The sequence below is a fragment of the Solea senegalensis genome, linkage group LG21 (assembly GCF_019176455.1).
Source record: "Solea senegalensis isolate Sse05_10M linkage group LG21, IFAPA_SoseM_1, whole genome shotgun sequence".
NCBI lineage: Eukaryota > Metazoa > Chordata > Actinopteri > Pleuronectiformes > Soleidae > Solea > Solea senegalensis.
This window is the reverse complement of record NC_058040.1, coordinates 13819420-13831038: the sequence shown is the minus strand read 5'-3', so window position 1 is coordinate 13831038 and position 11619 is coordinate 13819420. Positions and strand designations below refer to the sequence as shown.

The 11619-nt window shown below is 42.1% G+C and overlaps 1 protein-coding gene across 1 annotated transcript in view; it reads left to right on the top strand.

Annotated features, from left to right (window-relative positions):
* Window positions 1-7736: 7736 nt before the first annotated feature.
* The window catches only part of LOC122758646 (matrix metalloproteinase-17-like), an 86877-nt gene continuing 82994 nt past the window's right edge, over window positions 7737-11619 (top strand). Inside the window, exon 1 of the mRNA XM_044012914.1 lies at window positions 7737-8271. Coding sequence (XP_043868849.1) covers window positions 8149-8271 — 123 coding nt within the window. The 5' untranslated portion in view covers window positions 7737-8148. The remainder of the gene's footprint in view (window positions 8272-11619) is intronic.

Here is an 11619-nt window from a genome sequence, read left to right as displayed (position 1 = left end):
CACACACATTAAGTTTTTTGTTTTTTGCAAAGTCAGAAGAAAGGAGGTGATAAAATGTTGCTCATCGATGCTTCTCCAACCTGGACATGAATAAAACAACCGCACCTGTGACACAGAGTCTTGGCTTGCAGCGATACAGTTACCCAGTGTGCAACACTGGTTTGAGACAGGACAAACTTTTTGTTATCGTTATAGGGATATTAGACAGAGACAGAGTGTAACTTCTGTCACCAAATACTGCAAGTGTCACTGCCAGGCCTATCTCTAAGGCTGAGCCTGGGTCAACCATGCAGAGGAAACTCATTACTGCCGCCTTTATTCGCGATCTCGCTCTTTTTTTTTATCATTACTCAAAGTTACTGACCACAGGCGAGGGTTGGGATGTAGACCAACCGGTAAATGGAGAGCTTCCCCACAAGAGACCGGTTGAGTGTATGCATCACCACAGGCACTGCTCCAATCCGCCTGCCGATCTCCCGCTCTATTTTTTAATCTCTTGTGAAAAAGACCGCAATATACTTCTGGCGGTTTTCCATGATTCAGTTCCAGCACAACTCAGCTTGGCACGGCTCGACTCTACTCCACTTTGGCATCGTTTTCAATGGCTAAAGTACCTCCTCAACGCTGTCATAGCACGACTGCATGAAACTGCAGCCGGCAGTACATGACTCGGGGCGGCGGGGGCAAAGGAAGTGCAGAGAGGGGGCGGTGCCAAGAAAAAATTAGGGCCTATAGGCAACATTTCAAAAACATATAAACTTGTAGATCAGCAAAACCACTATAACCTACACTCTCACCACTCTTAAACAATATTTAAAAAAAATCTGACGTTAATACAGTTGAATTCTTTGGCTTGGGGTAAAGTGATCATTGATCTGCAGTAAAGGGGGCAGGGACATCGTCACAAGGGGGCGATGCTGGGCCTGCGTGAGGTCGTTTTATATGTGACAAAAACACAAACCATTGACGGGTGACGCAGTTGTTTTCAGTGTAACTGAATCATTAGAATCAGTTGAATAAGAAGATTAGTTCAGTACTTCCTGTATGACCGGAGCACAGACTGAAATATGACTGAACGGGTTGTGATTCACCTCACGATCGCCGTCTTTCAGCAGCGCTGTCGCTAAATACACCAGACTCCTCTGTTAGATATTGAGATTTTACACATTTCCTTGCTAAATGTTGGAGATAAACGCACATTTTCAGGATTTGTAAGTCTTTTTAACTGATCTATAATCTCGGCATTGTTCTGTTGTTTGAGTTCTGTTGACGTCACGTTTTAGTATCGGCTCAGCTCGCTTGGAACCTCGCCAGAGCACGTACTAAAAAAAAGTACCAGGTACAAACCCAGCTGAGTCGTGCTGGAGCTGTGTAGTGGAAAAGTGCGATTAAACTCCTCCACTTGAGGCAAGATCTCTACCCCCGGCCCGGAGTTGGCAATCCCCGTCTTAAATAAGTCATTCTACAATATTCAAGCAACATCTCACAGCACAATCACTCCTCTGTGATACTTCACACAATGTCTCAGTGGTGTGGGAAGGTATTTTTTAACAGTCATTCATATTCATTTATTCAACCGGTTTTCCGCTAAACATTTTTAAAAGACACACTCGTGTGAGTTATGAATGAAGTTATGGATAAAGCAGATTGTATAGCAGGGCAGCCTCGAGCTCTTTCACCGTACAGTATGGGCGACACCGTCTTTGAGGGGAGGGATGCATCTGAGCGACGACACGGATGTAAAAATTGATTAAATACAAACCCCTGCATTAACATGATTGATTTCACTGCGTGGAATGATACTGACACATCCTCCAACCTGAATAAATGTTATTGGAAGCGTTATTTACGGCGAAGCTGGACGCAGTTTATTAAATTCCAGCGTATTCGCTTTTAATCACCTCTGGTTAGTTGTTGTTAGTTGTACAATAACAATGTGTGGCAATGTACGAACTAGGCGAAATATTAACAGTGTTTACGAGTCAGAGAGATGATGCCGCGCCAATGATCATGAATGTGACAAATGGACAATATTTAGACGGAGACAACGCGATGGCAAGCGTGCGGAGAGGAAGAGACGGACGCCACATCTCCGAGTCAGTCAATCAAATGACCTCATTGGTCATGGACACATGATTTCCAACATAATTAGACAGAGAGATGCTTTGCCGTGTTGGTTCTTGTGTTTTGCTGCAGATTACTTTGCACACAGGGTTCCTACAGCACCGTGTAGTTCTAAGGCAACACGAGTACAAAAGGCTTTATTTAAAAATGAATGTCTGTTTAATCTCACCCAAGTGCAAAGTACACAGAACTACACAGAGAGTTTTATCTGTTCAAATTTAGTGTGACAAGGTATTCAATCATCCCCCTATTCACAGCTCTCCGTTCTTATTCTGCCGGTGTTTATTTATTATTCAGCTTGAACCCAAAACTACACAGAGACACACACAAAAAGAGAAATTTGTTCGGTAAAATAAAAGACGTGGCAATAAATGTGGAATGTAAATGTTGTTTTGATAAAATAATACATCAGGTAGTAAAGGTCCTCGAAAGAGTGGAGCTTTCAGGAACGTTTTTTGACAGATATCCAATATAATACCCACTGTATTTGATTTTGTAAATATAAATCTTTTTAAAAATGAAAATCTTCTGGAGGCCAGTCACTTGTGCTACCACGTTTCTACCTGTGTTTTATGGTTTACCTTTTTGGTATGGGAGGGCCACCGTACCTTGCCTGGGAATGGGAGGGGTTACAGATGTCAAACATTGTCCTCGTGTCCAAACAGCAACGCAGTCAAAAAACTCTTCTTTGTGATACTTCATCACATGGTACAAATTACTGGTATAGTGATGTACAGTATAAAGGGTGACTTAGTGGTTAGCACTGTTGCCTCGCAGCAACAAGGTGCTGGGTTTGATTCCCTGGAGTTTCGTCCAGGGAATCAAACTAACAACTATGAAAAATCCACTAATGTTTTTTTTTCATAATTGATTCATCTATCGATTATTTTCTTGATTAATCAATTAATTGTTTGGTCCATAAAATATCAGAAAAGCTTGAAAAAATGTTCGGTTCGATCGGTGGTCGTCAAACCTGGAGCCGATGATGTTCTCAAACGTCTTGTTTTGCCCACAAATCAAAACTTACAATGATTTCTTTGTTATGCAGAGCAAAGAAATGAAGAAAATGCTCACATTTAAGAAGCTTAAACAACTGGAAATCTTTGTTTAATCATGAAAAAAAGCTCCAAACCGATGAATCAATTATCAAAATAGCCGTCGATTAACTTAGTAATCGATTAATAATCGATGAATCAATTAATTGTTTCTGCTCTAGTGAGGTTGATCCGTTGGCCTGAGATGTGTTAACATATGTTTTAACCTCCTAATATAAAACTGAGTGACTGAACCTTTTTTTTTGTGCTATGAGACACAGAACCCCGTGTGCCGCAATTATCACAACACTGTGTCTATACAACAAGCGCGAATGGACCGGGAAACGCAGAGTTTGAGACGCTTTAAGCCTCCAGCGCTAAAGCGGCAGAACATATTTTTCATTCTCCTCTGGACCGGGGAAGATTGACGGCTGTAATGGATCTGCTTTAAATAAAATGGCTGTGGGCATGTGTCTCCATTTTTTTTCTTTCTTTCTATCAAGGAGACGAGCATGGTGAATCCAGAAGAGGCGGTTCATGCAGCTCGGATTAATATTTTAATGTATTCGGCACGTCTACTGGTCAATTATAGGGTTAATATACTACGGGAGCATGTACCTCATTGTAAGTCATTATTACAGTAGGTTTTTTTTTCATTGTAAGTGCTGGAGAATCATAGGAAAAACAGAAATAGAAATGAATATTTCTAATGACGCCCCATGTTCTAATTATCTCCACAGCGCAGCAAATTGTTTTGTGTTCTCCCTCTGATATTTTCTCAGATGTGGAGAGGAGAGAAGTGTAGTGACGAGTAAAACAACAGCAACAACACATTTGCATTTCTCGGGCATATTCAGTTTTCTCTACTTCAGTGGCCTTCAGCTTCTGATGATTTGTGCATTTAATTGGGAGCAACTCTCGTTGCCCGTGAAAATGAAAAATGAAAAGTCTGCGTTGCTGGGCGGGAATGTCGCAGCAAAGTTTTGTTCGCAGTTTCCTCTAAGTTGTTTTGACTGACGTCTTTACATTTCCCTTAAAGGGCACAGACACGATAAAGGGTTTGTGTATGATATTGAACAACAGCGTTTTGGACGGAAAGTAACTGAGTGACCTTTTGTTGTGATTTACTTTGAGATTTCTCACTGGTGATGCGGTGAAAGAGCAGCGGAGACAGCTGGTTCACTGGAGGATGCATTCACAGTTTCAAGATTGAGAAATGACTTCCTCTTTCTTCCTCCTCTTCTTTCTTTCTTTGCCGCATCCTTTCTCACCATTACCTTTTAACGTCTCGTCTCAGCGTGAATCGGAGCAGAGAATGAACCTAACAACTTCATGGAGTCACAACAAGTAAGGGTGATTTAATAATGAATGATTTATACTGGCATATGTGTGGCTGTGGTGTTTGTGCAGTGTAAAAATAACACTGCACACTGTCATTTACCAACAATCATGTGAAGAGTTTACATGACTGTGGTTTTAGATTGAGTTACTTTTTACATTACAGTCTTGTATAAAGTACCTTAAAAGGATACTTAAGTAAGTATCTTACTAGAAAACAACTTTGGTAGATGTTGAAGTCACTTTTTTATAATATTACATGAGTAAAGGTCTTAAAATATATGACATTTACTGTTCTTAATTCTCAAAAGTCAGTTTTAGTGACTAGAAAAGCCCTCTATAAATATACACACCATTACCAACTCTTCTTCTTTATTTGGTAGCAACTGATACATCTCAGCATTCCCCCCTTAAGGTCATGTTTTTTTCTTTCTTTCTTTCATGTTTCCTGTTTTATTTTGAAATGTACCTCTCCTCTCGTTTCAGATCACGTCACTTCCTGCCTCTTTGTGTTTTCCCTCCATTCTTGATTGTCTGCCCCGCCCTCGTTACATTCACCTGTGTCTCGTTGTCATGTATACAAGCCTTTGCCCTCAAAGTACCTTGAGTACAGTAAGTATTTGTACTTTGTTACATTACATATAACATAGCTAAGCTGGACAGCGTGTGTGTACCAGGAGAGTTGTTTTGCAGCGTGTGCACTGTAAAGGCTGCTCTTATAGACGCAGCGAGGACTGTGGACTTAAAAGCTCGTGTTCGTGTCGCTCACAAATGAGCTGTGACTGCATTCGGGCTCTTATTCACTTGTGGACGTGAGGAGCTGGGGATTGAAAATTCGAAAACCTTTGATCTGTCTCACAGTCACCCAGTGCCACAAAGCCAAAGCAAACTTGCATAACGAGCATGATATTTACTTTATTTACCCTGGTGACGGCGAGGACGGTTTGCTGATTGATACTGAGAACAAAGACACAGTATTAGGGTCATGACAAAGTATTGGACAAATTAATTCTGCATCCTTTTATTTTGAAGATGCTGCATTCAAGATAAAAGGATCAATTTATTTCTTCTTTTTTTTTTTAAAAGGAAGTTATAAAACTTTATCTTGAGGATTCAATTAAATGCTAGACATATTTTACCCCCAAAATCACAGGCTTTAACAGCATGCTTGAACCAAAGGGAAAGTCAAGAGACTCTCTTAAAGTCAGATTTGTCCTCTGGGGACCATGACTGCGGATGTAAAGGCTCATAAAATGGACTTGTGGCGATATCTGAGTGTGGATCAAAGACTTTATTTAAATAACAGACGTAGTTTTGGTCTGGAAAGTTTGGCCTGAAACCTGTAACCTCTTGACTGGCCGTCAGGCGGAGACTCCACTATAGTTGCAATTTGTATGCAAATCCATGACCCGACTCCATGACATTTCCTCCTGATTTATGACATAATTAAACATTTTCCTGAGGGTTTTATGGTCTCAGTTGATACTTTCAGATTGTCAGTACATGCAGCGCTATGTCAGTTTTGTGAAATCATAGTCCCCGTTTACGCCATTTCACAAACCAATGGCTGTCGGGTTGACACTTGATGTGGAGTCAAAGGCCAACCACACCTACATTATTTTAATTTATTTGTTTTCTTTGACAGCGACAGAATACTGCACATGCACAACACACATAATGAATCATGGCCTCGACGTCTCATTTTTCTGCCCCAAAGTCCCTATAAATTCTATAATCTGGCATTTACTAGTTGATGTACAGCTTCATCTTTAAGCTATGACAGTGATCGTCAGAATATCAGGGTTATGACAGAGACTGCATATAACAAAACAAAATGGACATAATGTTCCAATTTGTTGGCTCAGACAAACCCAAAAGTAAGAATCTACTGAATAGTCACCAGGGCAACACCACTGGATGTGAAAAAATCTCCATTTGCTGTTATACAATAGACATGATGGCAATTTTCTAACATTATGTTTCCATTTTAGAGGAAAACAGACGCGTATGAGTGGACACCAGTGACGTCCAATAGGATCCATGGTTACAGGTGGCGTTTGTGAATTGTGGGGGAGCAAATCACGACTCTTGAGGCTTTCGCAACCGTGAGTTTACGTCAACTTCTACATAGATAGATAGATTTATTGCCACTGTATGTAACACAACAACATTTCATTAGAGAAAACTCTTTTGAGGCATAAATAAGTGCAATATTCAGTCTTTACACAGACAAGGAAAAAGTGTGAGGCCTGCGGTGAGTCATAAATGTGTAATGCAGCAAGTTATTTTCTGTAAAAGCAGGGGTCTCAAACTCTGGTGATGAACTTCAAGTCCCACTGTGTGGAGAAAGACATCTGTTATATCCCGATATCACATCATCACGTTAGCGTTAACAACATTTATGACAATATTTGGCATCATTTCAAAATAAAAGTGTTTTGATATGGACCGATACATAGTCCAAAATAAAAGACGTGTGTGACACAGTCAGGGTTCGCGTTATACTCTTATCTTTGTGGGGTCTCAAACTAAGTCAAACTGAGATAAATACGTAACAAAATAAACTTAAACACAAAGAGCAGCACACATTATATGGGGTAGATTGTTGCAACAACAAAGGCTAGTCATTGTCGCTGTCATTCACAGCAATATTGCAGTTTTGTTTATCCCATTTATGTAAATGATACTGCTTCATTTGTGATTCAAATAATAAAATAACACTTAAAATAATGTTTTTTTTTCGGTATGTACAACAGATGTGCAATTTTACTTCCTTCATGACGGGAGCCCAACCCCCTTTTTTATGAGACCTCAGCTTCCATTGGCTCCCACAAACACAGTGAAAATCTATAAATATCTAAACCAGACATTTAAGTGGCCCCATGTAAGTGATTAGGGGGCTGCATGTGGCTCGCGGGCCACAGGTTTGAGACCTCTTTGTGTGAAAGTATTACTTCATAAGTGAAATACTACATTTTAAAATGCAATCACGCCTTTATTTTGGTTTCGATACATGACAGGAAACAATAATCATGATGACAAAATCCTTCACTTCAGCCTTTGCTCTTAACCTTTTGAGACTCTCAAATTACGCACCGCGCACGTCATGAATTCAGAAGAGTCCAAGTGGGCTGAAGAGGAACTGAACCCCACACACACACACACACACACACACTCACACGCCCTCTCCCCCCTTCTCTCCTCCTCTTTTCCTGAATCATTCGGGCCACACACTCATCTTCCACATTCTTCACTGTGTGTCTGCGTGCGTAATAGTCGCGCTCTCCGCTGCTGCTTTCGGGACGAAACCCCTCGCAGCTGATTCTGTTGCTCCAGTGCTGGATCCGCAGCGGAACCAGGACTATCACACCACATGGACTTGGGTTTAAAACAGGAATATACACGTTATTTGTTGTGCGTGTGACCACTCTGGCGATTTAGTTGTGCGGTGGTGGTGGTGAAGCAAAACTTGTGAATCCGCCACCGGGTTTCATGTGTTTTATGTGTTTGCGCTCGACAGTGAGGTAAACCTGTGTGTGTGTGCGTGCGTGCGTGTTTTCACCGGAGTGTCGGAGTGGGATTGATCCCGTGGATGCGGGTGTCGGGGTCGGCGTGTGAGCCCCGCAGGATCAGCCTGTCATAGGGCAGCATCATGGTTTATAATCCTGTTTCAGTGGAGATGCTGCTGCTGCTGCTGCTGCAGATACTGTGGCTTTTACCTGTGACTGGAGCGGCTCCTTCCCCTCAGACGACAGAGCAGCTGGACACAGGAGTGGTAGGTTTTGCACCTTTTTCTTTTGCCCCGAAGTTTTATGAGTCATTATCACTTTTCTACACAATCAGTTTCCTGCTTGGAAACACAGCTGGACGCAGAGATGCGTTTCTCCATCTTAACGCGCAGTTTTCCCTACTTTTATCAGTGGGAGGCAGATGCTCTCCTCCTCTCCTCTCCTCTCCTCTCCACGCTTGAGTTGAATTTTAAAACACTCCAGTGCATTTCTGAGAGTCACTCTATATGTGATGGTGGATCGTGTTCTCCCTGTGGTGGCGGCTTAATGCAATAAATAAATGTAAATGTATTTTTGCTTTGGTGGAGCAACGTGCTGCTCCACTGCATGCAGACTGTGTAATGAATTGCAAAAGCAGACTCGATCGTCTTCCCGCACACAGTGACACACAGTGACACACAGAGACACACACACACACAGAGCCACCACTCGTTATTGGCTATTTTCCTCTCTGAGCCGTGTCTGTGGGGAGACTTTGCTCCAATATGTCATCTGTTGCCAAGTTGCATGGCTTTTTAAAGTAGGGCTGCCTTCAATGAGATGATCCAGCAATACTAATTCAACTGTGGACAATTAAAAATGACAAGATATGAAGCTGTACATTTGTAGTATGAGGCATCATCAATCTTTTGGACTCGTATATGAAGTTACTGGTGAATACATCTGCAAATGAAATACATACGTGCTCAGCTGTGACTCCGTAGAACACAAATTCCTCCCTTTTTTGCGTTTTTTTTCTTTACATTCACTACTGAAAGTGCTTTGCATCTCTACCTCGCTCTGTAGCCACGTGTTCCTACAAATACAAATTGCAAATTTGAACAGAATTTTCAAAGATATGTAAAGTGTGTTCCCAGGTCACATGGTTGGTGTAGTTAGTGGTTTGCTTGTCTTGCCTGTGCAGCAAGAAGACCAGGGTTCATGACCCGGTCAGAACGGAACAAGGGAGTTTGCATGTTCTCCCCTGGTTCTCCCATTTCCTCCCACAGTCCACAGACATGCAGATGTGGGGGATTAGGCATGCTGGACCACGGGTGTGAGTGTGAGGCTGGACGGTGGTTTGTCTCGATGCGTCCCTGTGATGGGACTCGCGACCTGTCCAGGATGTACCCTGCCTTTCATCCTTTGTCAGCTGGGATTGGCACCACCTCCCCGCCTCGGCCCTTATGTGGGGGATAACGTGGTGGAAGATGAATGAATGAATGTGTGTTTCCATCCACTGCTGTGACACAAATATGGGAAGTAGGTGGACTTAAATTTAATGTCTAGGTCACCGCAGAGGAAGAAGAACGAGGGCTGGGTCATACTTCCTACGCTTCGCTCGTGGAGACCTACTTTGCAGTTCCACTTGCACATTCATTCATGCCAGCGGTTCCATTCATACTTGAAAGAGGCTCAGCATCAGTCCAACGCTCCACGCATGCACATGCACATGCACCCCATCTCATATTCCATCCCTGTAGCAGCGATTTCTCAGCAGGAGATCACCCTCTTTTGTATGTTCTTGTATTCTTTGAGCGCCGAGTTGTTCATGTGCGAGCGTCGGGGGACTTCTTCAAGTGTCTCTTTATACCAAAACAAGAGCGCGCGGTCAGCATGGACTCAAATTTAGAGGTGTCCTCGTGTTTGGTGACACGGATGCTGGAAGAAAGATCCGGGGCCTAGAAAGGCAAACAAAAAACGAGTCAAGCACTGTCTTTCATGTCACGATTTCTTCACCATTTGCTTCTGTAGCTGTAGATAAAATGTTTTTTTTATCTATTATTGTAGTAATATTTGCTTTTTGAACCAAGTCAAGGAATGAAGTGGTTTCCTTCATCAGTCCACATGTGACTCTCTCTCGTTCACTATTTCCACTCAGTCTTTTCTATTTCTATTGCACTTATTATCCCTTGGAACTCATTCCGGCATCAGAGAGCATCACTATACAGAGGCTATAAGAATACTACTTAGACAATCCGATGAAAGAAAACATTTCATTTTCACCAACTATAAACACACCTGTGCAAAAAGTACTAAATTTGGAAATGCGTTCACTCGGCTCGTTTTTATGAACCAAAAGCAAAGAAAAACGGTCTAATTTTGTGACCTCTGCACAATTATTGCTACTTTATGTCAGAGTTTTTAAGCCTTGAGAGCCAAGAGTTTCTAACCTGTCTGCCACTGGCTCTGCGCTCCATGGAGACCGCCTCACGGTCTCCTGTGATTTAGTTATACACTCAGACGGAGCAGACGTAATTGTCCCCTTCTTATTGGGGACTTTAATCACGTGGCGGCGTGTAGGGACGTGTGAGTGTGCAGAGAACAACACTCTGAGTCACCAGCAAATCTCATCAGGAAGTGGTCAGGATGTGGAGATGGCAAGGTGAAAAGACACGTCTCTGGGGAAGTTAGTGGACATTATGTCTCAAAAAAAAAAACAACAACAAAGAATTGTTGTGTATGATCAGCGAAAGACAAGGCAATCGTCGCTCACACATACTCATCCCCGGCTGTAAATCCCTGAACAACGCTACGAGTATGGATGTTTGATTTCCTCCTCGTTTAAATTGGCAGCATTAATCTCGTTGTTACACTGAAGATTCAAAGTGTTTTTTGGCCGGATGGACGAGCACAGTCTGGTGTTTGATCAGGAAATCCTTAAAGCTGCCTTGATACTATATCATCCCCTATCAAGCCGCATTTGAGTGTGTGTGAACAAACACTTGGCGTCTCTCCCATGCAACAGAAGCAGAATATAATATGGGCTTCGCTCGGATTACTGGTCCTCGTTTCATATCAGAAGTGTGAAATTGATTGCTTATTTAAAATTCATAGCTCTCCGCCCGCCGTCGTTCCGGGCTGTACAACTGGTTTCTCGTGTTAAGATGTTGCTGGGAGCAGCTGCTCGGTTTACTTTGTCTTTTTGGAAGCACAAACCAAACAATGGGCTCGAAAAAAAGCTTAAAGCCGCTGAAAGCTTAATCCAACTGAATACACAAGGAAACAGTCGCGCTTATTGGAAATCATTACCTCCACTTGTGAGATTATGCTTTTTAATGCAGTTTGTCTGTGTCTTAGCAGGATTACACGATAACTACTGAACAGATTTTCTTCAAAGTTGATTTTAATGGAGCAGGATGGAGTGATCATCCACATTTTGTCTGGTTTTCTCAACGTGTTGGCGGAGGCAGTTCTCAAGGCACTTTCCCTTTTGTTTTAGAAACCACGTACTTATCAAACTTTCATGCAGGTTTAAATGAGACACTTTTCTAAGCGTGAGATTGAAAAATGTCATGACGAGTGAATGCTTTTTTTCTGTTTCTTTTTGAAAGAAACGCTTCACAGCTTCATTA